Source organism: Prunus avium, chromosome 4, assembly GCF_965620075.1.
Source record: "Prunus avium chromosome 4, drPruAviu1.hap1.1, whole genome shotgun sequence".
Taxonomy (NCBI): domain Eukaryota; kingdom Viridiplantae; phylum Streptophyta; class Magnoliopsida; order Rosales; family Rosaceae; genus Prunus; species Prunus avium.
The window spans coordinates 25616682-25644672 of NC_142287.1; the positions used below are offsets into that span (position 1 = coordinate 25616682).

General features: G+C 36.2%; 3 protein-coding genes across 3 annotated transcripts; 1 reads left to right on the forward strand and 2 right to left on the reverse strand.

Moving 5' to 3' along the window:
* Nucleotides 1–4168: 4168 nt before the first annotated feature.
* On the reverse strand, nucleotides 4169–7003 carry LOC110748287 (protein DJ-1 homolog B-like). Its single transcript, XM_088252515.1, has 8 exons — nucleotides 6839–7003; nucleotides 6539–6736; nucleotides 5789–5938; nucleotides 5519–5701; nucleotides 5245–5325; nucleotides 4847–5047; nucleotides 4613–4753; nucleotides 4169–4517 (listed from the first exon to the last, which is right to left on the reverse strand). Exons 1-8 carry the CDS (start codon nucleotides 6863–6865, stop codon nucleotides 4311–4313), a joined length of 1188 nt encoding a protein of 395 aa, XP_088108641.1. The 5' UTR covers nucleotides 6866–7003; the 3' UTR covers nucleotides 4169–4310.
* Nucleotides 7004–8784: 1781 nt separating this feature from the next.
* LOC110765276 (protein DJ-1 homolog B) lies at nucleotides 8785–12525 on the reverse strand. The gene is made up of 8 exons (XM_021968363.2): nucleotides 12340–12525; nucleotides 12041–12241; nucleotides 11255–11404; nucleotides 10947–11129; nucleotides 10677–10757; nucleotides 10038–10238; nucleotides 9804–9944; nucleotides 8785–9166 (listed from the first exon to the last, which is right to left on the reverse strand). Exons 1-8 carry the CDS (start codon nucleotides 12502–12504, stop codon nucleotides 8960–8962), a joined length of 1329 nt encoding a protein of 442 aa, XP_021824055.1. The 5' UTR covers nucleotides 12505–12525; the 3' UTR covers nucleotides 8785–8959.
* Nucleotides 12526–13984: 1459 nt separating this feature from the next.
* On the forward strand, nucleotides 13985–27470 carry ROS4 (Acyl-CoA N-acyltransferase with RING/FYVE/PHD-type zinc finger protein). The gene is made up of 10 exons (XM_021968361.2): nucleotides 13985–14474; nucleotides 18734–19017; nucleotides 19135–21988; nucleotides 22439–22562; nucleotides 23275–23354; nucleotides 24275–24516; nucleotides 24981–25067; nucleotides 26059–26158; nucleotides 26282–26483; nucleotides 26571–27470. The coding sequence occupies exons 3-10, from the start codon at nucleotides 19196–19198 to the stop codon at nucleotides 27419–27421; spliced, it is 4479 nt and encodes a 1492-aa protein (XP_021824053.2). The 5' UTR covers nucleotides 13985–14474; nucleotides 18734–19017; nucleotides 19135–19195; the 3' UTR covers nucleotides 27422–27470.
* Nucleotides 27471–27991: the final 521 nt, after the last annotated feature.

The window sequence follows — 27991 nt, forward strand, 5'->3', positions numbered from 1 at the left end:
GGAATCTCAGTTTGCAGAACAGACGGAAAACAAACAGTTTGAATATGTCTTTGTTCACCGTCCATCCTCTTGGTTTTTCCTTCTTGATCTTTTGCTAATTAGAAAGGAACAGTCTTTAAATTAAAATTCAGATACATAAAAAATAAAAAATAGAAAGTTGAAAAGTCAATTTATTTGAAGGAGGAAAATAAAAAAGAAAATAAATGAGGCCTGTGCACTGAAGTCATCAGACCCACCAGTCACGACTCACGACCTCCTCGGAAGATAAGGAAGAATTTTTATAGCGGAGATTTGTACAAGCCAAGAGAAGGTGATGGATTCAAAGTGATTTTGGCACTCCTTAATAGCTATTCAAATGCAAATTGAATATTTTGTAATTTTTTTCACGAGTGAAATATACAGTAAACCAATAGAGAGAAGCATTAAAATCACTAGCTTATCCTTTATTATTATTATAAAGGAGATTCTCGCATATAAACTGGGATGTATTTCCCCTCTTTCCACCGTCAAAGGGTATACATCCCTAATTATAACCAAGTTGAATTTTCCGTAAAAGATTTGATAAGACATTTTTAGTTGCCATAAAGTCCCTCAAAGTCTTCCAAAAACTAGCAAGACTAACTTGGTTGGAAATCTTGACATGGAGAGGGGCATTTATCAGCATCATGTTGAGTAACCAAGCAAGAGAGAGATGAACATAAAACAAAAGTTGACAAAATGTCAATCCAAAAAGAAGAAGAAGGGCAAGTTGGTGACATTTACAAAAGGCGATCAAAATAATGCACTTTCTTTTAACTCATGGTAAAACAGGAAAATATACCATAAACAATTGGGATAATAATAAGCATAGTTTTTTAAAAAAAATTGGTGGAAGAAAAATAAAATTTCACAATTCACAACTAGCATCGTCATAAGCCACAACGCTCCAAAATCCAAACCAACTTGATGTTAGTTTATTAATTTGTACATAGAGTTGGTATTTGCCGACATAGTAGTGTTGTGATTTAACTACACGAATTAAAGCAACAATAACTGCGGCTTCCATTTTTCAATTCTTACCCTTCAATTCTTACACCTTGTTGGGTCTGACATCAATTTTATTTTAACAATCCAAACAGTCTATTTTTTAAATTTTCATTCAAAGCTTATCCTTGTCAAAAATTAGCAAAATCGAAAACCATTAAAACATCTAATTGTGATCAACAAAATTGACGATCCTAGTGATTAAAGATAACACTCAAACTACAACTATCGATTAAGTGGTCAAATAATTTTGGATTAAAGTATTTTTTGCAGGAATGCCCATCGCATAAATACCTAAAAAATTGAGGATTTTAAAAAAATACAATGTGTACGGCCCCACAATGGTGTCCCTCAAATAAGCTTATTTTAGGGATCTCTCAACTGAAGTTTATTCTATATTATATATACATAACTTTATTTAGGATCCCTCAAATAATTAGTTAAGAGTCCATATTTTTTTAACAATCCAATCGACTATTTTTCAAGCATTTATCCATAGATTATTCTTGAAAAAATTAGACAAATTAAAAATTATTTCGACATCTAATTATGACCAGCAAAATATATATATTTGTTTCAAATTTAGTATGTTAGTCTCGAGTTTTTTGATAAATTTGTTATCCAATTTTATCTTTTAAAAAATAAAATTACTATTCATTCTCATGTCCCCTCTCTTTTTTAGCACGAAAATCTTGGCTATCAGATTTTAAAAATCGTTAAAAGCGATTCTAAATAATAATTAAAACGTCGCTCTTGACAGCTTAATTAAATATGAAAATAAGTACTTATGGGAAAATTATTAAACTAAATCTAAATACAAGTATTTGATAAGGAACGTCTTTTTTTTTAATTTTTATAACTTGTGTAACAAGTTATGCGAACAGATCTACATACGCATAAGGGTTTGATCGAACTAACCAAAAATTCAGGAATTTTAATTCTCAAAAGTTTGGCAAGGTTCCAACTTTTCAAGATTGGCCCTTTTTTTCTTTTTGGTAATTGTCAAAAAAAGTGAATGATTACTCCAAGAAATAACATGGTCAAATGTCAAGGTCAGCATCTAATCATTTCTTCAATTTTAGTTAGCAATCCTTGGTTTAGATTAGTCGTCGCCGCCATAAACAATCGAGGAAAAAAGTGGTTCGAAATTAATTTTGATTGTGAGGGATAAAGAAAGAGCTGAGCAATGGGGATAACAGTGCCTGTCTCCTGTAATATTCTCCAAAGTGGTCAGCATATATAGTGTTGATATATATTATTTGTGTTATATATTTCATCCCTCCATTTCTTTTGTTGGAAAAATGAAACTTCTAGCTCCACATGAATATATAAGAGTGAAATTTTTGTAAATAGTGTTAATTTTACAAAAGATTTTGTGAAGGCGAAGGTGTAAGAGAGTGCGAAAAAATTTCTGATTGTTGATGAAATGCGAGTCATGCATGCATTAATGGTCAATATATTAATTTTAAAAATCCTCCACGCATGCTGAATTTTATACATTAAAAGTCTTCATCTATTTGTCAAAAGTTATTTCAACAAATGCCCTTTTTTTTTCGCCAAAGTTAGAAAGGGAGGGCAAAACTCACATGAAGAGGTACAACGGAGGTTTGAATCCAGAATCACTTGGGAGCACACCAAATGCCTAGATCATTCCAACTAACACATCATTGGTTCCAACAAATATCCTTTGCTTAGCTAAATTTTTTTTAAACCAGGGTACAATGCTAGACTAAACTAAAAATTAGAATAACAACAAAATAGAAAAAAAAAAAAACCAACAAAATAGAAAAAATTGTTGATATTACATATTGGTCGCAAGTAAACAACTGCATAATTGGTGATATTTACAACCAAAAGGAGAAAAAAAAAACCACTTCACATATGCATGAATTCGGACTGAGAAACTTGTAACAATAAAATATTAGTATAATAATTTTAAAAAGTGCATTGACGCCCACGTGAGCCAAAAGGCTAGAATTAATAATAAAATATTGCATACACCTGGAAAAAAAAGTTATGCTAACGAAAAGATCTTTCCTTATATTGTATGAAATATTTTTACTCACTACTTTAACTTAATGTGTATTATTACTATTTAATTACTATTTTTCTCAACACTGGATGTATGTTCATGATTGCAAAAGTCGTTATAAGTTTGATAATGAAATGTTCATTTCCTTTCAGAAAAAAAGAGAAAAAAGTTTTGGACATATATAGAAATGAATTTCCTGTACTAAACACGTGTGAATTTCAACATACAATTAATCAATTTTATCAATTTAGGCCCAAAATAAATTAAACAAATCTGATTGCTTGGATTGCTTTTAGGTTTCTTCGTTTTTTGTTGTTTTGTCAAAACTGGGTTGCTTAGTTTTAAGCTAAAAACTTTTAAACAACTCACAACTAGGTAGCTATCATCTAGGGATCCTTTTGTTATTTCAAAACACCATGACATCTTATTTACATTATTAAAATTATTTTTGCAACATTCCGTGACTAGATAGTTTGATATGTTTTATTGTCAAACCGTTAATTAAACTAATAAACTGGTTTAGAGCAATTATTTCTCTAGAAAATGTCCTAGATTCAAGTCCTAATATCCGAATGCTTAATACAATTTAAAGTCTCTGTAAGAAAACATGTCAAGTTGTCCAATTACAGAACATTCCTCAAATATTGTATTATTCCTTTCAAATGAAAGCAAACTTGTCTCGCGTCTTATAAATGGATTTTTTTTTCTTTTCATTATCCTATTTGAGGAAATGGGCACTTAGCAGCCCCTTTCTTTGATAATTTCAACTCAATACATCAAGTTCTTGAATTTTTAATTTGTGCTTTTGAGGAGATTGGCACTTAGCAGACATTTTCTTTGTAATTCTAATACCAATTAGTTCAAGTAGATATTAGAAAGAAAAGAAAAAAAAATACATAATCCTACTGCTAAAGACATTGCTCTACTGCCTTAGGCCCAAAAACGCCATTAACGTCTGGACTGTATGCTAAAATGGACATTTCCTTTTTCCTTGTACAGAACAGAAGTGCTGTTTGTCTAAGGTTAGCTGTACTTTTTGTTTAAAAAGAAACAAAAATTAATATGAAAAGTAAACTCTTTTAGACACTGAAATTATAGATACTAACCATAGCATTATCATAATTCAGTCGGATTATATACAAAATCTTGCACATAACCTCACAAAGGATTAATACTCAGAGATGAATCCAGCATTCCGCTTTGGCTAGTAGTGTCCTGAAAGTAGGGACGTACACATTATACGCAAATAAAAACTCTAAGGATGAACGAAAACCATTATCTTCGCACTCTCTATTGCTTCCTTGAGCCCGAAAAACTTCTCAACAATTCCTAGAGCAAACTCCATGGAAGTTCCTGCTCCTTTGCCGGTGATGAGGTTGCCATCAATCACTACCCTTTTCTCGATTTCACTTCTATCTGACAGCTTGTCGGACACTGGGGGGAACGCTGTGGCCTTTTTGCCCTGGATTGAAAGGAAAATAAAATAAGTTCTTGTGATGAGTTTGTACAATGCAAGAAGCATAATGATTAGTTCTCATAACATTTTATAGGGGATACCTTGAGTAAGCCATGGGGTTCCAAAACTAGAGCTGGGGATGCACATATCGCTCCATAAGGTCTCTGTGAATCCCTCTGCTTTTTTAACATATTCACGAGCTTTTCTGATTTTGCAAATGTTGGGGCACTATCAAGTCCACCCTGAAAGAAAAAAAACAAAGAATACGGTTAGGCTGATCAATTGGTAAATAGTAATGGCTAAACAGCAGCGAGCTGGATTGAAACCCGACTTACAGGCAAAACAATTAGGTCATATGAAAGTTTGGCAGCTTCGTCAAGGAGCACATCTGCCTCCAGTTTAACTTTGCAAGAAGCAACAATTTCTAGTTGATCCTCTACAGAGGCCACCACAACATTTGCTTTCGCTCGTCGTAGAATATCAATGATCATAACAGCTTCCATTTCCTCTGTGCCATTTGCAATAGGTACAAGAATCTAAAGGATAACACACACGAAAGAGTTTATACACTACATTATATAGCACCTTAAGTCAAGTCAATAATTCTTACTGTCATGTCACAAATTATCGTTGCTTATTTGCAAAATTTTTACTACCACTCTCAATTCATAAGTAACTTGTGGAAACCTGAAATAATCTTAGGCAAATTTGCCTATGAAAATCAAATGTTCACCTTTGGGGAATCATTGGGAGTCCACTCAACTGGGTTTAGTTCAGTTATGATGTATTCATTCCTGTGGTTGGAACGCATGACCTGAGTATAAAAAATACAGTTACACACGCATCACAAGCCTTGAATCAAAGGTAACAGGTGAAAGCGAGATCATAGCAGATCATATTTATTTTCATTTTCCCAGACAACGACTAGCTTTGAAATCAATTGAAAAGAAATCCACCAGTAGAATATGAAAACCAGCCAAAAAGAAGGATATTGAGAAAGTATATACCAGGAACTCAGATAGTTCATCAGCTTTTTCTTTCCCATACAATTGCTCAACCAGCGCAACAGCAAACTCCATGGCAGTACCCGGTCCACGACTAGTCACAGCTTTGCCATCCACCTGAACTCTTGATTCAACAGCGATTGCGCTAGATGCTAATTGCTCCATAAATAATGGATGGCCAGTTGCCTGTCAAAAACCAATGCAATTTATAATTTTACTATGCATACATAACAAATAATGAAATATTGGCAGGTGCGTGCTAAGAGATCTTACTTTCAGTCCTTTCAACACACCCCATGGTCCAAATGCCATTGCAGGTGAAGCACAGATCGCCGCATAGAGCTTCCCTTCTGCGGCCTGCTTCTTCACCAAGCTTTCCAGAACCTCATTATTCTTAAGATTGGTAGCACCTTTAACACCTCCCTATAGAACAAAAAAAATAGATAAATTCAAATTCAGTTGGAGCTAAACTAAAGAGGAGTCAGCACATTGCAGTAAGCAAGCAATAAAGCACAATAAGAGAAGCTGGAGAGAGGGAATAATACAAGCAAACAAAGATAAAAAGAGTTCCTCCAACCCTGATATGTTATGGATGACATCAAAATTACACGAAAACATCCCTTTAATTGGCAGTTGAGGGTGCATTGGGACATTGCTCTGAAAATAAAATAGTGCCATTAAGCAACATATGTAATCTTATGCATACACTCAACAAAACTAAATACAAGTTAGCGAACTACAAACTCACTTTTATCTGCTCTCAATGGCGAACTACAAATTCAAAAATCCCAAGTTTGTTCCACAATATTCGTGTGTTTTCTTGTTTTGTGGAGAAGTAATAAGTAATATTAGCACAAATTGTCATTTTCATGTCTACTTTTGTGAGCAACCAAACAAGCTGCAAAATTCAAAGTTCTAATACAAACACAATGATACATGCATATATATATATATATATATATATATATATATATAGAGAGAGAGAGAGAGAGAGAGAGAGAGAGAGAGAGAGAGAGTATGTACGGGTAGAGCGATGAGATCGAAGACGCTTTTGCTACAATCGGAAATCAAAACATCAGCGATGATCACGCCATTGCAGGCTTCAACGCGAAGCTTCTTCTCCACAGAAGCCACAGTAACATCTGCTCCAGCTCTACGCAGAACGTCGATGATGGTCACTGCCTCAATCCGCTCCGTGCCATTCGCAATTGGAACCAAAACCTGCTTCCACTTTCACACTCAATCTCACTCTTACAAACACACACACAAAAACAAACAAAATAGTCGAAATCAGAAAAAGAGCTGAACAGTGGTGGTCGTTACCTTCTTAGCAGGAGAAGCAGAGGCCATTGCTGCTGAGATGGAGATGGAGAAGGAGAAGAGGAGCTTTTTGAGAGAAGGGATTGTGGGTTTGAGTTTGGATATATAGCAAGAAGGAGATGAGCCCAAGAGAAATGAGCGTGGAGGGGTCAAGTGCAAGAATTCTATATTGAGGGCCCCGCGACCAATGACTTGCATGCAGAAGCAAGATGTTTTCAAAAAATACAGCAATTAATTTTTTTTTCAAATAATATTCAAAATTGATCTCTTTTTAAAGATCTATTTTATTTTATTTGAGTACGTAAATTGATTTGAAGCTATTGAACTGTACAATTACAAGTAAAACTGTAGTTCAATTCAATAGATGCAAAAATATTGAACTATTGCATTGAATTATTGAACAACCATTGTGAATAGTCTTACTACGATTAAATAATTGGAACATGGTCAAATGTGAAGGCCAGCATCTAATCTATTACTAAACCCGTGGGCGGATGTGTGTGGCCTTGGTTTAGATCAGTTGATATATAATATTATGTGTTTTATATTTGATCCCTCCCAATTATTTTGTAGCAAAAAGAAGAAACTTCTACCTCCACATGAATGAAAGAGTGAAAATTTTGTGTTACTTTTACAAAAAGGTTTTGTGAAGGCAAGTACGTAAGAGAATGCGTAAGAAATCTCTGATTGTTGATGAAATATGAGTCGCGCATACATTAATGATCAATATATTAATTTGAAAAGTCGCTCACATGAGCTAAACTCTTTTTTGGTCAATCACGTGCTTAACTTTATAAAACAAAAGTCTTCATCTATTTGTCAAAATTTTAAAGGAAAAAATTTTGAGATAATTTTGAGTATGTCTTTTCTTTTTCTCTAGACTATTTTTTTATATAGAGTTAAAAGTTTCTTGGATGCTACCCTTAAATTCCCCAATTTTAAAGAAATTAACTAATAAAATATTACCTAATGGTCACAAGTAAACAACTACATTATTGGTGATATTTTACAACCAAAAGAAGAAGAAAAAAAAAACTTCACATATGCATGAACTCGGACTGAGAAAATATCGCATAAACCTGGAAAAGAGTCAACGAAAAGATCTTCCCACGTGTTGCAACAGTCGATATAATTTGGTAATGAAATCGTTTCCTTTGACAGAATTTTTTTTTTTTGGGCATCGTTAATATAGAAATGAATTTTCTGTACCAAACACGTTTGAATTTTCAACATTCAATGAATCAATTTAGGGTGGTGATTTTTCCACTCAGTGACTTGACATGTTTTATTGTTAAACGGATTACGGATAATTAAGGGTGGTGATTTTTCCACTCCCTTTTCGTTACACTGTAATTACAAAAGTACTAAAAACGAAAAACAAAAGAGAGTGTGAATAAGCGAAAGATGAGTGAGAAAATCAGCTCCCTTAATTAAACCAATTAATGAGATATGTCGAGTTATCCCATTGCAGAACATTCCTCAACTATTGTACATTCCTTTCAAAGGAATGCAAACACTTTGTTTTTCATTCTTTAACTATTGAGGAGATGAGCACTTAGCTAGCAGCCACCTTCTTTGATAATTTCAACTCAATACATCAAGTTCTTGAATTTTTAATTTGTATTTTTGGGGAGATTGGCACTTAGCCGACACTTTCTTAGTAATTCCAATGCCAAATAGTTCAAGTAAATATAAAAAATAAAAGAAATATATATATAATCCTACTGCTAAAGACGTTGCTCTACTGCCTAAGGCCCCAAAACACCATTAACGTCTGGGCTGTATGCTAAGAAGTGCTGTTTCAGCCGAATTGTAGTACCAAGAAGGGTTTCAAGTACAACTCGAGAGACAGAGGTTTAGGTATCAAACTTTGGCTAAGGTTAGCTGTACTTTTTGTTTAAAAAGAAAAATAATAATATGAAAAGTAAACTCTTTTATAGACAGTGAAATTAGAAATACTAACCATAGCTTTATCATAATTCAGTCGTTTACACATTTATTTATATACAAAATCTTGAACATAACCTCACAAAGGATTCATACTCAGATATGACTCAAGCTTTCTGCTTTCGCTAGTAGTGTCCCAAAAGTAAGGACGTACACATTATACGCTAACGAAAAACTCTAAGGGTGAACGAAAAGCATTACCTTAGCAAGCTCTATTGCTTTCTTGCGCCCGAAAAACTTCTCAACAATTCCTAGAGCAAACTCAATGGAAGTTCCTGGTCCTCTGCTGGTGATGAGGTTGCCATCAACCACTACCCTGTTCTCGATTTCACTTTTATCTGACAGCTTGTCGCACATTGCGGGGAACGCAGTGGCCTTTTTGCCCTGAATCAAAGGAAAACAAAATTCACAACTGGATGCAACAACAATTAACAATAACAAACACTAAAGGGGAAGAGCATAAAAGTAGTTATTTCAAAATGTTTCAAAATGCAGACACTGTCAATAACATGATTTTATTTTTTTGGAAACCAAGAACTCCACTTTGTCGACTTTGGTGACTCAGCTTCCAAACTGGGGCCCACCGCCGAACCCTACAATTTTTGGGAGCAGGAAACACTAGCAAATTGCTAGATAGGTACCTTGATGGGAGTCGAACCCCTGACCACATGCCAGGGCCCAACTAGAGTCCCAACCACTGGACTAACAACTCATTGGTCAATAACATGAAATTCAAACAGCATAGATAGAGAAATATAAGGTTTGGAAAGAAATAAGTTGTTGTTATGGGTTTATACAATACAAGAAGCAGAATGGTTCAGTGAATTGACTATAAAGTAGTTCCAGTTAGTACACTCCAGAACCCAACGAGCTGCAGTAAGAATTGGGCAGTGTTAATGGAGTTGCACACAATTGAAAATGCGATTGTCATGGTTGTGCAACATTAATGAAGGTCTCAGAGTCAGGGGAGTGGTCCATTTAAGGAGAAAAGAAAGATCTCAAAACATTTTATAGGGCATACCTTGAGTAAGCCATGGGGTTCCAAAACTAGAGCTGGGGAGGCACAGATCGCTCCATAAGGTCTTTGTGAATCCCTCTGTTTTTTTAACATATTCACGAGCTTTTCTGATTTTGCAAATGCTTGGGCACCACCAAGTCCACCCTGAAAGAAAAAAAACAAAGAATACGGTTAGGCTGATGAATTGGTAAATAGTAATAGCTAAACAGCAGCGAGCTGGATTGAAACCCGACTTACAGGCAAAACAATTAGGTCATATGAAAGTTTGGCAGCCTCATCAAGGAGCACATCTGCCTCCAGTTTAACTTTGCGAGAAGCAAGAATTTCTAGTTGATCCTCTACAGAGGCCACCACAACATTTGCTTTCGCTCGTCGTAGAATATCAATGATCATAGTAGCTTCCATTTCCTCTGTGCCATTTGCAATAGGTACAAGAATCTAAAGAAATAACAGACGCGAAAGAGTTTATAAACTACATTATATAGCACCTTAAATCAAGTCAATAATTCTTACTGTCATGTCACAAATTATCGTTGCTCATTTGTGAAATTTTTACCACCACTCTAAATTCAAAGGTAACTTGTGGAAACCTGAAATAATCCTAGGCAAATTTGCATGTGTATATCACTAGTACCAAGTAGAGCACTCCAGTATAGCTACTTCTTTTTTCCCCTTTTTTGGGCTTCCCCCATCTGAATGCAACTTGCGCTAAAGCTACTTAAAGCTGCCTAACACAAGTAGACAAAGTAATCCACACACAATATTGTTTTCAAATATTGTCCTTCGCTAAAAAATGAACCAACACAAGCCCAAAAAATTAAAGTAACAGTAAGGCAATGCCCCAATAAGAAATATACAATAAAATCAAATGTTTACCTTTGGGGAATCATTGGGAGTCCACTCAACTGGGTTTAGCTCAGTTATGATATATTCATCCCCATGGTTGGAACGCATTACCTGAGTACAAAAATGCAGTTACACGCGCATCACAAGCCTTGAATTAAAGGTAACAGGTGAAAGCCAGATCATAGCAGATCATATTTATTTTCATTTTTCCAGACAATGAACAGCTTTGAAATCACTTGACAATAAAGCCACCAGTAGAATGACAACCAGCCAAAAAGAAGGATATTGAGAAGTATATACCAGTGGCCCAGATACTTCATCAGCTTTTTCTTTCCCATACAATTGTTCAACCAGCACAACAGCAAACTCCATGGTAGTACCAGGTCCACGACTAGTCACAGCTTTGCCATCCACCTGCACTCTTGCTTCAACAGTAGTTGCGCTAGATGCTAACTGATCCATAAATGATGGATAGCAAGTTGCCTGTCAAAAACCAATACAGCCCACAAGTTCAGATTTAGTCATTTCAGGAACCATAAGAAACACTAATCATAATTTTATTATGCAAAACAAATAATGAAATATTGAAAGGTGCTTAGAGATCTTACTTTCAGTCCCTTCAACACACCCCATGACCCAAATGCCACTGCAGGTGAAGCACAGATCGCGGCATAGAGCTTCCCATCTGCGGCCTGCTTCTTCACCAGGCTTTCCAGAACCTCACTATTCTTAAGATTGGCAGCACCTGGCATGCCCCCCTGTAGCACCCAAAAAAAAAAACAGATAATTCAAATTCAATTGAAACTAAACTAAAAAGGAGTCGGCACATTGCAATAATCAACCAATAAATCACAATCAGAGAAGCTGAAGAGAGGGAATAATACAAGCAAACGAAGATAAAAAGAGTTCCTCCAACCCTGATATGTTATGGATGACATCAAAGTTACATGAAAACATCCCTTTAATAGGCAGTTGGCGGTGCATTGGGATATTGCTTGGAAATAAAATAGTGCCATTTGGTACCATATGTAATCTTATGTATATACCTATGGTCATTTGGGCATGAGCAACCAAAAAGCCTACACTCTAAAAACTAAATACAGCTGCTTTAAGTAAGCATAACTCTCAGTCTCTCCAGGTCCATCACAAGGTAAACGGAAACAAAGACACTCAAAAATCCAAGTTGTTGGAAATGTGGAGAAGTAATATTAGCACAAATTTTCCTTTTCATTTATATTTTTGTCAGCAACAAAACAAGCTGCAAAATTTCAAAGTTCTAATGCACAAACACTAACACATACATACATATATATATATATATATATGTATGTGTTAGTGTTTGTGCATTAGAACTTTGAAATTTTGCAGAGAGAGAGATAGAAGAGAGTATGTACGGGTAAAGTGATGAGATCGAAGACGCCTTTGCTACAATCGGAAATCAAAACATCAGCGATGATCTTAACGCCATGGCAGGCTTCAACGCGAAGCTGCTTTTCCACAGAAGCCACAGTAACATCGGCTCCAGCTCGACGCAGAACGTCGATGGTGATCACCGCCTCCATCGGCTCCGTGCCATTGGCAATCGGAACCAAAACCTGCTTCCACTTTCACAGTCAATCTCACTCTTACAAACACAAACAAAAAATTGTCAAAATCAGAAAAAGAGCCGAAGTTCAGCTGTTGTAGTCGTTACCTTCTTAGCAGGAGAAGCAGAAGCCATTGCTGCTGAGATTGAGAAGGAGAAGAAGCGCTTTTTGACAGAAGGGACTGTGGGTTTCAATTTGAGACTGGATATATAATAAGAAGGAGACGAGCCCAAGAGAAATGAGCGTGGAGGGGTCAAGTGACAGAGTGCCATTTGGCCTCCGGAGGTTTTGCGGTGCTTCTAGAATGTCTCAATGGCTTCCGGGTTATGTGAAGCTGTTGGATAATGGAGGATTTTCAGTCTTTGCTTTGCTGTCTCTTTTGTGGGCCAACCCAGAAGCCCAATCTTTACTCTTATGAATATAGACCAGTTTGTCTTCTAGGCCCAAAAAGCCCAATAAGAAGTACATAAAATTTCCCTCCATTATTGATGTCATGATTATATTAGGTTATTAATTACAAGGATGAGAGTCAAACTCTTATTGTGAAGTGCGTTATATAGTCCAAAGCTCGAGCTTCATGAGTCTACGTCACACATTGCTCGAGCTTCACGAGTCTACGTCCCACGCTCTCCTTGTCGAAGGCGTGCTTGAGATGTAGCTTGGCCACGCATGCAATGCCAATCATTGTATGAATTTTGCATTGAATACAAACAAACCCCTATTGGATGATACCCAAAATTACTAGATAGAATTCCAACAACTAGACCCAAATTTAGTAAATAAGTACATGGATCTAAAAGCACAAACATGTCTCGTTTGTTTGAGAACGAGCACTCCTTGTATAGCAATTATGAAAGAAAACCAAATCAAGTGCATGTTCCCACGGCGCTTTGCTTCTTGCTTGTTTTGAAGATTGGCGCACTATGTAAACTATATATAAATGCATTGACGTTATTGCCCACAAATCTACGAAGTCAAAGTTTCCATTCTTGTGTCTCTTCCACAGCTACACTAATGTTTTCAATCCACCCATATATCTATCTAATAATCTAATAACTAGTTCTTCAAAGTACACAAAAATCTTTGACACAAAGCACATAGGTAGTTGCAGTCTAATAATGACCCTAAGTTCAGCTCAAAGCAACATTAAACCAACCGTAAAGAGGAAAAGTAATAAAAGAGTGAGAATAAGATGAGTTGTAAATTTCGAGTAGTGAAGTTTTATAGGGTCTTTCTATCCAAGTTAAGGTAACCTACATCTACATACATGTCTATCTCATCGAATCTCTCTATGAGATAGTGCTATAAGATTATTACGCATTTTCTATGCGTTATAACTTATCTAACAAGGAATTTTGCTACCTTAGGACCGGTAATTACATTTGATGCCGGTTTCCCTGTCATCAGGTCGTAAACTTCCTTGCTTTCTTAGCATTAACATCAGTCCCATACATGATCTTACGATTTTGCATAGACGTGTGTCAGTAGTAAACAGTCACCCTATACTGGTCACATATGCAAAAACATTAATTGACGGAATATATGTGATTTGCAAATTATTATATCTGTCGAGAATTTAACAGTTTTTCTTGTTATTTGAGCAGCTGCAGCACATACAATCTCAAATGTTGACAGCCATAACGAGGAGAAAAACTGTCTAAAACCCACATGAGCAGATGCAGCACAAAGCAATCTTTAATGTCAACAACCATAACATGATAGTCTACAATTCCGGCTACAAGAAAGTAAGAACCCCCTCTTTTAATCACCAAGAAGCATACCAAAATTGTAAAAACAGATTAGGCAACTAAATCAATAACATATCCATAATCATTATGAGCGTGACAATATTATAAACCCCAATTTGGGGGGTTTATGCGAGGTTCAAAAAAAGGAAAGGGACAAAGCATAGTGGCTTTGGAGAGAGAGAGAGGGTGGAGGTTACAAATCAGATGACATACACTCACATGGGAAATGGTATAGAGTAAAGAGAGAGAAGAAAGTACATGCCATCTGTTGTACATGGGAGCACTTTCCGGGTTCTCAAAAGCCCTCATTCTGCTGGAGTTTTGGTTTAAGTGATGAGGCCCAAAGCAAATGCCCTTTTCTGCTCCACCTCTTTATCTTCTCCAGAATCTCCACTCAGCCAAACCCATTAGCCTTTCCTCACCAATTTCAAAACCCTAATCCCAATTTTGTGCTCTGATCTTGTTTGCATGTTGCTTAGAAACTGTATCGCAAGGTGAGTTTTTTTTTCCTCTCCCAATTCGCCTGTTTTTCAGCTGATTTATTTGTTTTATCATTAATTGCCAAAACCCTTTAAATTTTTTCACCAATTTTTGAAACCCTATCACCAATTTTGTGCTTCCATCTTCTTTGCATGTTGATCAGAAAATGCATTGCATTGGTGAGGAGGTACCTTTCTGGGTTTTTGTTGATTTGTTTGTTTATCTTTTTTACTCTTGTGGTGCGTGGTGTTTGGGAGGGACTGAAATGTGATTTCTTCAATCGGAAAATGTGAATTTTATCAGGATTGATTTGATGGGTTTTGATCTGCATAATGGTGGGATTTTTTTAGGATGTTTTGCTTTTGATGTTTCATTCAGTTCTCATAACGGGTTTGTGGTTAAATGTTGATGATTTTTCGTTTGCTTTGGTGTTTATGAGGTTTCTTGCCCCTAGGATTGAATGCATGGGTGGTATATCCTGTGGTTGCCTAGGAAAGCTCTCACACCCTCTCTCTATTTCTTAGTGCAATTGTGTGTATGATTGGGAATTTTTATACTGGTAACGTATTTGTCATAGGTCTTATTTTGATTAATATCTATTTACTGTTTTTTCCAGTTTTAGGAATTTGCATATAAATCTTAACATTATTTAGTATTCTAATTTGGGGTCACAATGGAGAGTTCTTAGGTGATTTGAGGGATAAATTTAGGCTTAGCATTTAGAAGATGCCACCACAAGAGTAAAAAACATTATTTCGTATTCTACTTTGGGGTCACAATGGAGACTTCATGCAAGCCTAGGAGGTGCCATTTTTTGCCGGCTTGTTTTTTTTTACGTCGCACTTATTTCATGATGGATTTTCTTTCGAGGGGCCTTTTTTAAACTTTAAATTCATGAAAGCTAAGCTAAATTACGACATGTGAAAGTAAAAAAGAGGTTGCACTATGGGTGGGGGAATTGAACCATCCGCATGTCTTCTTTCTTGAAGTTTCTTATCCTTTTTTCTTATGAGGCTCCACTCCTTTATAGAGCCATTGGACTGTTTTTTGTTGCGGTGTGTGTTTATTTCCTGACTAGGTTGATATTTGACAATGACCATCTTGTGATGAACAAGATGGTTTAGAACAATAATGTTTCTTTATTTATTTTCCTCGAAATTTAGTTTGGTGTGAAATGCATGGCAAAAGCAAGTTAGTAACTGATAATTTTTGTTTATTTATTTATAAGAAACAAAACATTCATTGTATTTATATTTTGTTTTGGAATGTAAGATTAGTGAAAGCAACGTAGAACATAAGATTAATAGACAATAATGTTGTTTTGGATTGTGAGATTAGTCACTGTATTTATGGTCTCAACTCGGTCCTCTTCACCATGCAATTAAAACCGGACGATTACTTAAGACCATAAATATGACTGATCCTATGTTCCAAAACAATATCATTATCATTAGAATTAAGATTTCAGCCACTTTGGTTTTTATTAGTTGCTGTTTCCAATTGCATTTTACAACAAATGAAGAGGAACCAGTGGAGACTGATCTTACGTTCCAAATTAATTTCTTTCAAGTCAAAGCTTTGGGTGTCATTTTGGCTGTTGCCATGCACTTACGCTAAATGATAGCCAAGTGCCATTCTTGTGACTATTACTCATTCTGTCACGTTCTCTCTCTCTCTCTCTCTCTCTCTCTCTCAAGATATATAAGTGCGTGTGTATCATATATCTTCCTCCTACCGTTGCCCTAAAAAGGAAAGCCATCATGTACACGAAATACCGCAGATCTTGAGTCATCAATACGTAAAAACATATATTGTAACTATCATATCTTATCACCCTTAGATGTATGCCATTCTCTAAGACGTATAGTGAATTGAGTTATGAGTATTGCATTTTTGTGGGGCATCTGCTCAGTAACTAAGGGGGTGCAAACCATCTTTCCTGGTTGGATCTAATCCACTTCGTGGTACTGAAGGCTTGAAGCTGAAGTTAAATCCCTTTTTCTTTATGCTCCCTCTCTCTCTAACTCTCTCTCTATCACTCTCTCCTTCTCCCGGTCTCTGTGTGCATGTGTGTGCCCCTTGTTTGAATGCTCATCAACAGCAAAAAATATACCTGTATTTGTATGAAATGAACGCATATATGTAAACAGATGTATATATGGCTCTCTTTTTTTACATTTCTTTTTGTGTCATTCTGCTTCACTTAGTGTGTGTGTGTGTGTGTGTCTCTCTCTCTCTCTGTGTCTCTTCCTCTCAGTCTTTCTCTCTTCGCCTTAGTCTCTCTATCTCTTCCCCCCAGTCTCTCTTTCTATCTCCCCCTCGGTGTCTCTTTCTCTCTTTAACATCTTATCTTACAAACTTTGAAGTTTTTGCAAGCATTTTGCACATTCCTTTACTGTATCATGTATATACTGGCAGTGGTGTTGCAAGAAAGCAGTCTAGACATTTTTACACTTCAGGCAAGCCCAGTGATTGCCTTGTTTGTTGTCAAATTCAATTTCTGCATTCTTTTCTCCATTTGTTTATGTTAATTTAAATATTGAATGTACCACTGTCTCCTCTCCCCACTTTTCAAGACTGCAGATATTTACTTGTGTGGTCATCGATGCATGAAGGGTACTTCTAATATAAATTGTGGTGTACTGTGAATGAAAACCTGTGTCATTAATAATATTGTTGACGATTCATTCTTCCTCAGCAGAGGCAAAACTAGAATTTTTATATTAGGGGGACCATAAATAGATTTAACTAAATTTTTTGTTTCTTTAAGGAGATATCTATATTTTTGAAATCCGATGTTATAGTGCAAATATTTATATTCTTCTTCTATGTAAGAGCATGACAGGACTGTAGTCATACTGATTCCCTATATCTGCCCATAATTGGCAGCTCTTGACTTGATCTTCAGATAAGTCCGAGTAAGGATGTCTGAACATGAGTTAATTTATAAAGCAGAATACAAGAATAAAGATTTCAAGCTACTGGTTGCCTTTTGTTTGTTATTAGATATTAATTCAGTGATGGGAGTGCAAAGGCAAGAACGGAGTTAACAAATGCCTATAAGTTTCACTCCTAACGGAAGCTGTTCTTTTCACTTGAACAAGTTTTAGTAAACATGTCTGAACATGTAAATGTACGATCTTATAGTTTATGTTCTAGGAGTCCCTCTTATTTATTATTATAGTTATTCATTTATTGATGTGATTGCAATTGTTATTGATGCAAAGTTAAGAATAATAAAACACAGTGAATGCAAATCTTGTTCGCTTGTAATTTTCTTTTATTTAGTAACAATATAGTAATTAAATGCATTTAGCAATTTTGTCTAGGCAATTACTTTGATTAGAAGAAAAGACAGTGAAGTTAAACTATGTGAGCACTTTTTTGGTAAAATGTTATTTAGGTTAGGTAACTTATTTGGAGTAGTGTACACACCTACACAAAACTTGTCTCAAATGGGCCTTAAATAAGGTTCTTAGATGAGATCATATATGGATGGTTGAGATGCATCTCACCTACCGTACATCTCAACCATCCATATCGAGTCCAACATATGACAAACAGGACTTTATATAGAAACCTTATGTGTGTGCCTATGTGAGAGAGAGAATATGGAATTTGGAATTTGGAATTTGAAACCAAAACGTCCACATACTGAAATTCCATTAAAACTTGAATATCTGTAGTAGATGTACACACTTTTTAAGAAATTATCTATATAAGCTATCAGTGAATATATAATAATCGTTATTACCAAAAAATTTAAATGGATTTCAAAACTATCGTTGGGTCGCCTATACTGGCTTCCAGCTTTGATCTGATTATGGCCAGCTGCTAAGAGTTAAATTTGAACTAACTGCTGGATCTATTTCTTTGTTATGGTATCGAATCCTAGTGGGATGGATTTGGATTGGATTTGAATTTGAACAGAACATTGTTGGCTGCTACAATGCATAGAGTTAATTGTGTGATTGTCCTAATTGGGGGAAGGGGAGTTTGACTGTTTTGTCTTTTAGAAGCTATTGAGATAATGCCAGAGTTGAAGTTTATAGTTCAGTTCTGCCATACCTGTTTAATGCTAGTTATTTTTTGCAGTATTGTTGCAGCATTTTTAGTGATGTTTGGTTGTTGTTAATCTGCTATGCGGTTGTTGTTAATCTGCTGTGCAGTTGTTGATAATCTTCGTTGGGTTGACTATAAATAACACATAATTAATTTAATTATATGATATGCATCCTCTAAGTTTAATATGCTTTTTTCCTTGTTATTGCAGATTTTGTAGCAATAGTTGGATGGTTTTATGCTAAAACATCAGCTATGATGAGGAACACTATTCTTTTATATGCAGTGATTTGAGAATGAAGCAATGTAGTAGCGCTCACCTTTTCTGATGCTGGATATACATATTCAGCAAAGAAAGGAAGAGACTGAACGAATTGGAATTGATGCCAATTGTTGGAGATGTTAATCAATGAAAGTACGCAGCATTTCCTTGTTGGCTTTGAGGGATTTATGGTAATTATTAAATAATTATACCTCTACTTCAGCAATGATGAGGTTCGCCTTTTTCTTTCCTATGCATTAGTTTGTCAAGAAAAGATTCCAGATTTCAACAGCATAATTTACAGCATGGTAGATCAGTTGGTCACATTTTGTACTGGTGGTTATATGTAGAGCAAATAAGGAAACATAAGGAAGACTGTGGGTCAAGTGGAACTGCAGTCAGTTGTTAGAGATGTTTCTCAGCAAAGAAATTGAGGATTTGCATGATGATGGGGTTGAAGGATCCAAAACTGAGCGTTGTATATTCACAGAGGTTTTCTTTGGTCAAGACATTGGTGGCGCTAGTAAGAGATGTCTTGTTACTGGAGTGATTAACTTTGAATGTGATAATTCAAGTAAGAACACAGACGGAGCACTGTCATCAAACAGTGAAAACTCAGTTGTGACGAGTCACTCATCCTCTAAAAATACTTGTTTGGAGGAGTTTTATAATGCAACCGAGGAATTTAGAGAAACCTCTGCACCGGCGTTTTGCTTGGACAGATCTGCTTTGTTAGATAGGAATGAAGACGATGTGACTGTTAAGAGAATGAAGTTTTCAGTTGATGAGCTTTCTAATACCAAACCTGGTTTAGGAAAGGTCATTTCATCAGTAGTTCCAAAGGAAATGGTTTCTGGCACGTCTGATCCAGCTACAAACTCTTTCTCTGATACGGTTACGTTTCGTTTGGTCGAATCTTCTAGTCAGGGAGTCACAACTAGTTGCTATTTGTTAAAGAAACTTGCAGAACTTGACAAAGCGGGCATAGTAGGTGACCCAGATGTTCCAAAGTGCAGATTGCCAACCTCAGATGGGGATGATAGAAAGGAAGTATGTGTAGGTAAAGCTATTGCTTCACCTGTTTTGCATGAGAGCTTCTCAGCCAGGCTTCTGGTTGCAAGTCCAGTAGTCACTGTTCTGGATAAATTGGAAACTCCTCTACATGCTGAGGGAAAACCCAAGGGATTCGAAGCTCCTGTTTTGGATGTATCCGATGTTGCCTTGAAGATAGACGCTAGTAAGGACCCTCGTCCAGTTCTCCAATGTCATGTTGCTCGCTTGCTTGAAGCTGCAGGATGGCATATTGAGAGGAGAAAAAGACCTAGTAGAAGTTATATGGAGTCTGTTTATAAAACACCTAAGGGAAAATATATTCGTGAGTTCCCCAAAGCTTGGCGGTTATGTGGAGAACTTTTGTTTGCGGATAGGTACAGTTTGCTGCAGGAAGATGATCCAAAGGAGTGGGCCGATATCAGTCAGTTCTGGTCAGATCTATCTGGTGCTTTAGCAAATATTGAGAAAGAGATGAATCATCCAGAACCTGACGCTGCATTGGCTTATTGGTGGAGGCTTTTAGATCCTTTTGTGAGTGTCGTGTTCATTGAGAGAAAGATTGGCAGTCTGAGAAAGGGAGAGATTGTTAAAGCAAGTCAGAGTTTAGTTATTGACCCAAACCATGAGACTGATTCTTCTTTGGCCTTGACTAGTGGCAATAATATAAAAAATTGCTGTGCTCAGGAAGATGCGTCAGCTCCCCTCTGTGATTCAACTCTGGTCAGCGGGGCTGGATTGGCAGTTCCTGAGGGATTTTATGGACGGACAAGTCACGAGGAAGTGAAATTGCTTACGGGCCAATCTAATGATTCAGCTAATGTAGAATGTCAGTGCTTGGTGAATGCTGGGAATAGAATTGAAAATAGAACAAGTAGTCTGGATTTCACTTCCTTACCAGTTTGTGGGTCTGGTGGCACTTGCATCCAGTCAGCTACTCGTCGTGATGAACCTATTACTTCCAGAAAATGTAACAATGTGCATGGAGGTTCTGAAGCTGTATCTCCTCACCAAGATAGCAATGCAAATTCCCCAAGCTTTAATAAACAGAGTTCCGGACTTGATGTAGAAACAACTAAGGAAGTTATGGAAGATGTATCAGTGGATTATTCTGAGGAAAAAGATGAATTGCAGGGAGACAAGGTTGATGATAAGCTGGAAAGTGCTCTGCAGGGATCATTAGAGTACCAACGAAACTGCACAAGTGATCTTTTGAAAAGAAAAATACGTAGGAAGTCTAAAAAGATATCCGAAATTGAACCAAGCTCGATATACCAAAGTGGCCTTTTTGGTTTTACTTCTACTGAGAATGCTGATTCACAGTGTATTGATGCTAATGGTACCCAGTCAAAGTTGAAAGTGGTCCAGGATGAATTTACAGGTAATAAAATATGTAAAGGAAGTCGCAGGACGTCCTTACCTCTCGACTCCTGCCAGCAACAGATTGGGAGAAAATGCTCAAAGTTGATGAGGATTAATCGTGAATGTGATGATTTTAAAACTGGAAAAAGGAAATCGTCTAGATGCCAAATTGAAGATGATGACTTGTTGGTTTCAGCTATTTTTAAAAACAAAGATTTTAGCCCTAGCCCTGCTCGTTATTTTTCTAGAAAGAAAGCCAGCAAATCAAGAGCTCAAAGGAAGGGTAAAAGCCAAAAGAGCCGTTGCAAGTTGCTTCCAAGAAGCCTGGGTAGTGGGGGAAAGCACTTTAAGGATGGAAAGTGGTATTCTGCAGGAGTGCGAACAGTTTTGTCTTGGTTAATTGATGCTGGTGTCATATCTTTGAATGATGTCATTCAGTATCGGAATCCCAAGGACGGTGCTGTCCTTATAGATGGTCTGGTTACCAGGGATGGCATTTTTTGTAAGTGTTGCAGTAAAGTAATTACAGTTTCTGAGTTCAAGTCTCATAGTGGGTTCAAACAGAATCGTCCATGTTTGAATCTTTTTATGGAATCTGGTCAGCCCTTCACCTTATGCCAGCTTCAAGCCTGGTCAGCTGAATACAAAAGCAGGAAAAGGGGAACCCAAGTTGTGCGAGCTGATGAAAATGATCAAAATGATGATTCATGTGGACTTTGTGGTGATGGTGGCGAGTTGATATGCTGTGATAACTGCCCCTCTACTTTTCATCAGGCTTGTTTGTCTCTGCAGGTTTGCTTTCGCTAGTATTGTATATTTATGCTGGTTCTCTTTCCTGAATTCTTCTCCTTATTTTATATATCCATACTCTTCAATGCTATGCTGGCATAACTTTTGCATCATGTACGTCTGGGGGGAGAAGTTGTTCGTGATTGATTTGAATACAAGCTTCTGTTTGTGTTGCTCCAGAACGCATGCTAGCTTTGTATTTTAAGTCTTGATGCCATTGGAGGAATAGTTATCATATTAATCAGTTATTGTTTGAATGTCTTCTTTTTATTTTATTTTGTTTCTAGAACGATAATATTTGTTTCCATAATTTCAGGCTATAGATTATCAATTTAATAACCTTTGGGTTTTCATTCTTATCAGGATTTTGTGTTGAGTTGTGACTATTTTGGAGTTTTTGCTTGTTTTCCTCTTACTGTTAACTAATTATCTGTTTTTGCATTTGAACTTCAGGAGCTTCCTGAAGGCAGCTGGTACTGCCCAAACTGCACCTGTTGGATATGTGGTGATTTCGTCAATGATAAAGAGGCATCAAGTACTTCTGATGGATTTAAATGTTCACAGTGTGAACATAAATGTAATTTTCTCGTTTCTAGATTATCTTTCTTGTACCTAAACTGCTTTCAGTACATGTAGATAACTTTGGAATAGTTTGATGTGGCATGTACATGTTAAAATATAATATGGTACCTAATTTAATGTGGTAATTACCCTTCTTAGAAGTATATAAGTAATATTTTCACTATTTCCTTTGATGGATATGTCAATGCAAAAAGGTATTTATTAAGGAAGTGGATGATTTCATCATAATGTGACCTAGATTTTAATCTATGTTTTTCCATTAGTAGATTTTAGTTTGTATTGTAAATATTCAATTGGCATACTGTTTAACTATTTCCAGACAACGTGTTGCTTTTGAAGCATGTTGGAGTTGATTAGAAACAGAAGTATTATATATCAAAATGGGAAATTAATTGCCATAATTTATCAAAAGTAATTTTGTTTATGAGTTTTCATACTGTATCTCCTTTGTGTAATGAAGTTGAATCCAATTCTTTGAAGTAAGGATGTATTTATTATTTTCTTCTCTTGTCCCTTTTTTTCCTATTAGACCTCTAGGAACTGTTTTTCTAATATTTTTAGTATTATTTATTATTATCTTGGTTCTAATTAATTTCCTGTCTGTTATTAGTGACCATCTTGTGGTTAAGTTGGACTTACCCTTTTAGTTATGTTATTTTTTCTTTAAATTGTCTAGTTTACCAAATAATTTTAACTTTTATGAACAGATCATGAGGCATGCATGAAAGAAAAATATGCATATGGAGCCATACTGGATTCTTGGTTCTGTGATAGAAGCTGTCAGGAGGTAATTTTGTATTATCTTACGAATCTTCTAACATAGATGATCTGTCATGTTTTACCCATAAATAAATTAATGATTTTTCATGGCGCTGTTTTATTGGTAAAGTAAGGACTTGCAATGTTATTACAAACACTTTTTTCTATAAATGAAATATGGTGGTTTTGCTTTCCCAAAGCATCATCCTAATATTCAGGCAAACACTTACAAAATGTTGATTGTCTTGCAAATTATATTGAGAACTACTTTCTTTTTAATTAGGGCAGCAATCTTACTTAAACAAATCTGTTTTATTTATTTATTATATAACTTGTATGTGATGGCATTTTGCAGTTAAGAATTTTATCCGAAATAACTCTGCTAACATTATTTATTTTCAGTTGGTTCCCTATCACTCTTTCTAGTTCTTTTATGGTTCAAATGATCGTGTTAGGCCCTGCCTTATAGTTTCTCCCTTCAATTTCATTAGTTTTACTTATGATAAATTTGAATTTTCTCTTATTCCATGCAAAGCACAAAGTTGAAGATAAGCAATTTTTTCTTCTTCTCAATTTACTTGAATTTTCTCTTTCATTATTCTATCGTTGTCATCATCTATTTTATTTTATTTTTCGTTTTGCTATTTCAGTTGTCATCGATGTAATTCATTTTACGTTTCAAGATAAAAGCCTGCCGTCCTAAAGCCTAAAAGAGGCATAACTAGCCTTCATAACTAAAAGAGGCATTAGTGATGATCTTTATTTGGTTGTAGCGATGACCCTAGTAGTTGTTTCTTTGTTCCTTGTGATTTTCTTCTTCCAAGTTGTCATAAGTTCTATGAAAGAGCAATGTAAATTTTTTAGAGAGCAACATGAATTTATCAGTCTTCATTTACTACTCTTTCTGGTTTTGATTAATTTGATTACTTTTTTAACGTCGGTGTGTAGGTTTATTCAGGTCTTCAATCTCGCGTTGGCTACATTAATCATGTTGCTGATGGATTTTCGTGGACACTTCTTAGATGCATTCATGATGACCAAAAGGTTCATTCTGCTCAACGGTTTGCGCTGAAGGCGGAATGCAACACAAGATTAGCTGTTGCTCTTACAATCATGGAGGAATGCTTTTTGTCTATGGTCGATCCTAGAACTGGCATAGACATGATACCCCATGTTTTATACAATTGGGGGTGAGATCATCTCTGTAGTGAACAGCCCTGATAATCTTCTCTCTTTTTTTTTTTGGTCAAGCCCTGATAATCTTCTGACCTGTGTTATTCTCTCTCTTTGTGAAGCTTGTGAAATTTGTTATTTTAAGAAATATTGAACTGATATGGGTGCACATTAACTACTGATGTTACTTTTGTATAATTTTTTTATTTCTACAGAATTTCAGTCTTGTTTATGGTTGGTGTTTTCTATCCCTTCCACATGTTCACCTCACACCTTTTAATGAGATTATCCTTTTCTTTGGCCAGTAATGGCTATTCATTGCTCTGATAAGTAGGGCTCTTAAAGTGTATCTTTGGGTACAGTTATATATGAAGTATCACTTCCTCTTCCAATTTGCTGTCATTTCTTTTAAGTGAAAGTGGCTTCTCAATTGGTCATTTGTTTCTATGAATTGCTTATTAATTTTGTATGTAACCTTCAGGTCAGATTTTGCACGTTTGAATTTTCAAGGCTTTTACGCTGCAGTCTTGGAGAAAGATGATGTGTTGATATCTGTAGCATCAATCAGGTAGCACTGAAATGAAGCTGTTTGTAGGGAGTCGATTTTCCAGTTTTCGTGTAATGTTTTTTTGTTAGTTGCTCAGTTCTTGTGATATTAATTTCATATCAGACTTCACATCAATATTTTGATCTATTGTTTAAATCTACAGCTTGCATCCTCATTATTTTAGTCGTTGATATCTGTTGTCATGGTTTTTTTTTCCTTAAAAAAAACGAACATCCAAATTGTGAGATAATTTTCCTTTTCTATACACTTCACCCAAACCTCAGTGGTTCATGGACATTATGCTCTTGACTTCAATAATAAATGAGAAGAAATGACTAATGCTCCCTTAGAGAACTCTTTTACTCAATGATGGGGCGCACCATGTGGCTTGTCATATGGCTGCAATATATTCATTGAGGGGTATGAGTTTTATGTATGGAATGCAACGGAAGTTGGTACAACCATTAAGTAAAAAATTACCCTTCCCAGCCGCTCAGACCCAACAGAAAAAAAATATATAGAAAAAGAGAAACTGTTCTATTGCAAAAGTTTAATTCTTTGGATTCTTTTAGCATTCAAGAATACTGTTCGAATATAAAATAATTGGTGGCTCACATCGTAGGATTACCTGCTGTAGCAAATGGTTTCTCATAACTTTTCTTTTTTCTGTGTGGAGAGCATTAATTAGGTTGCATTGCCAAGACCTGATGGTTGGAGGTTTTGAATACTTGGCATTGACATCTTTGTGTATGCATCACTATCATTTTGGTACATGTATGTGGTTCTGCACACCCACACTGTCTGAACTTTTCTTCTGTTCTTCTTAGCTCTCCTGTCTTTAACTAGGCATAACCAATTTCAATGTGGATTCTCAATTCTTTACAAATCTAAGTTTTCAGGGTTTCTTACTGCTTCCCGGTTGTGAGTTTTGAACATATGAGCATGACTAGGTTGTTGCCTCTGTAACCGTTTTTTTGTATAGGAATATTTTGCTAACCTTTGTTTTTGGCAGGGTGCATGGAACAGCAGTTGCAGAGATGCCGCTTATTGCAACTTGCAGTCGATACCGTCGCCAGGGAATGTGCCGACGCCTTGTCACTGCTATTGAAGAGGTATAGATGTAAAATATATATCTTACAAGTTCGAGCTCCAATTTTGGAATTCACTGGTCCAGCAGATTTTTATCATTTAAGTCTTTCTAATTGATTCATGTTAATATGTCTCTTTCTTTGTAGATGCTATTATCTTTTAAGGTGGAAAAGCTTGTCGTAGCTGCCATTCCAGATTTGGTGGCGACATGGACAGAGGGTTTTGGCTTTGTACCTGTAGAAGACAGTGAAAAGCGGAGTTTGAACAAGATCAACTTGATGGTTTTTCCTGGAACAATTTTGCTCAAAAAACCCTTGTATGGAAATCAGATAGCACATAGGCATTCTGGTAAGTTATTTTTTTCATCTCTTCTCTATCTGCTGACCTTTCTTCTTTTCTCTGAGAAAGTTATATTCTTGGGTGATACTGGACCAGGTGATACATTACCCTTACGAGCGGGAGAAATGAGAAAAGAAGGTTTGTGTTCTCAAGAAGATCCCAAGGACAAGTTTGGACAGCATTTGGATGATATTTCTTGCAGAAACAAAACTGGTGTTGAAGCAGAAAATGAATTTGTAGAAGGTGTTAAGTTACAAGAATTGGAAGGTAGCAAATTATTCATTGGTGGTGATAACAAAGCTGGTGCATCAACATTAGAAACAGGCGGATCAACTGATGTAGGTATTCAATCCAGAGAAACCATTATTGGGTTTGTCCAGCAACCTGATGAAAAATGTTCTGGTAACAACACTGGTGCTGAAAAGGAAACACAAATGGAATCTGCATTGGGTGCTAAAACTGATGTTGAGTCCGTAAAGCAATCGGATGGAAAATGTCATGCTGACAGAATGGTCGTCGATGCAGAGATTGGACTTGAAGGCAAGAATTTGCAGGAATTACAAGCTGAAGTTGAACTCACTGTCCAGCCATCAGAGGGAATTGGTTGCCAGATCGAAGTAGGCACCACAGAATCAGATATCAGCCAAATGAATCCCAAGGATCTGCTGCAATCAGAAGTTGACTCCAAAATGGAAATTTTTGAATGTGTGGAGCAATGCAAGGAAAATTATTGCATCAAGGAACCGGAAGTCAGAGTTATGGAAAGCAAGAATGTGCAAGTAGGTGAAGCCAAAGGAAGCACTTTGCAGGGCCAATTTTCAAAGCTGTCTTGTGAAGAACCAGCGCCAACATTAGGAAATAGGCAGCCGGAAACGGTGGCTAATGTTAAATCCTTGAACATGTATGATGAAATACAGCTTTCTGTGGACAAACAGTCGCAGAAATAGAGCCATGTCGAAATATAATTAAGCTTATTTGAAGTGTCTTTTGCTCAAATCAGTGTGGGGTTAATTATTTAAGTTTAGAATTGTCTATGTTATACACACGCGCACGCATGTATAGTTGAATCTGGGCTCTATAAAAGAAGGATTAGGCCCTGCTTGGATTCTCTCTGCCATGAATGGGAGTAAATGTCAAAGAAATCAAACGAAAGCCGAATGAATAGTTTTGCCCTAAAGGTCCTGTATGCATGTGTATTTTGTCAGATCCCGAGCTTCTGCATTTAGGGACGGTGTATTTATTTGCATTTCGCTAAATTTAGGCCATAATCTAACAACTTAAAATATGACACATCATCAAGTTTTTTTCTTCTCTAAACAGACATAACATGCGTTAACTATTGCTATTAGGTTGGAGTTCTTTTTGTTTCTTCGCGTTCATGTCTCCTCAATTTACAACAAGTTTTTTTTCTTTTTTGCGTTTTGGTCATCTCCTTTCTCCATGCTTGACTGATGCCTCTTGGGATTCAATGGAAAACTGTCCATGGTTTTATTAATCTTCAAACCCAACCAAGTTAA

What these genes read in the sequence shown, in the direction of transcription:
- LOC110748287 (XM_088252515.1), bottom strand. Translation starts at nt 6,865, where the DNA reads ATGGCCTCTGCTTCTCCTGCTAAGAAG. An exon ending in GTGTGTTGAAAGGACTGAAA is followed by an intron (nt 5,702 to 5,788) that starts GTAAGATCTCTT and finishes GGTTTTTGACAG; the next exon opens with GCAACTGGCCATCCATTATT. An exon ending in CTCCCAATGATTCCCCAAAG is followed by an intron (nt 5,048 to 5,244) that starts GTGAACATTTGA and finishes GTTATCCTTTAG; the next exon opens with ATTCTTGTACCTATTGCAAA.
- LOC110765276 (XM_021968363.2), bottom strand. Translation starts at nt 12,504, where the DNA reads ATGGCACTCTGTCACTTGACCCCTCCACGCTCATTTCTCTTGGGCTCG. An exon ending in ATGAAGTATCTGGGCCACTG is followed by an intron (nt 10,758 to 10,946) that starts GTATATACTTCT and finishes TTTTGTACTCAG; the next exon opens with GTAATGCGTTCCAACCATGG. An exon ending in ATGACCTAATTGTTTTGCCT is followed by an intron (nt 9,945 to 10,037) that starts GTAAGTCGGGTT and finishes TTTTTCTTTCAG; the next exon opens with GGTGGACTTGGTGGTGCCCA.
- ROS4 (XM_021968361.2), top strand. Translation starts at nt 19,196, where the DNA reads ATGTTTCTCAGCAAAGAAATTGAGGATTTGCATGATGATGGGGTTGAA. An exon ending in ATATCTGTAGCATCAATCAG is followed by an intron (nt 25,068 to 26,058) that starts GTAGCACTGAAA and finishes TGTTTTTGGCAG; the next exon opens with GGTGCATGGAACAGCAGTTG. An exon ending in TTGTCACTGCTATTGAAGAG is followed by an intron (nt 26,159 to 26,281) that starts GTATAGATGTAA and finishes CTTTCTTTGTAG; the next exon opens with ATGCTATTATCTTTTAAGGT.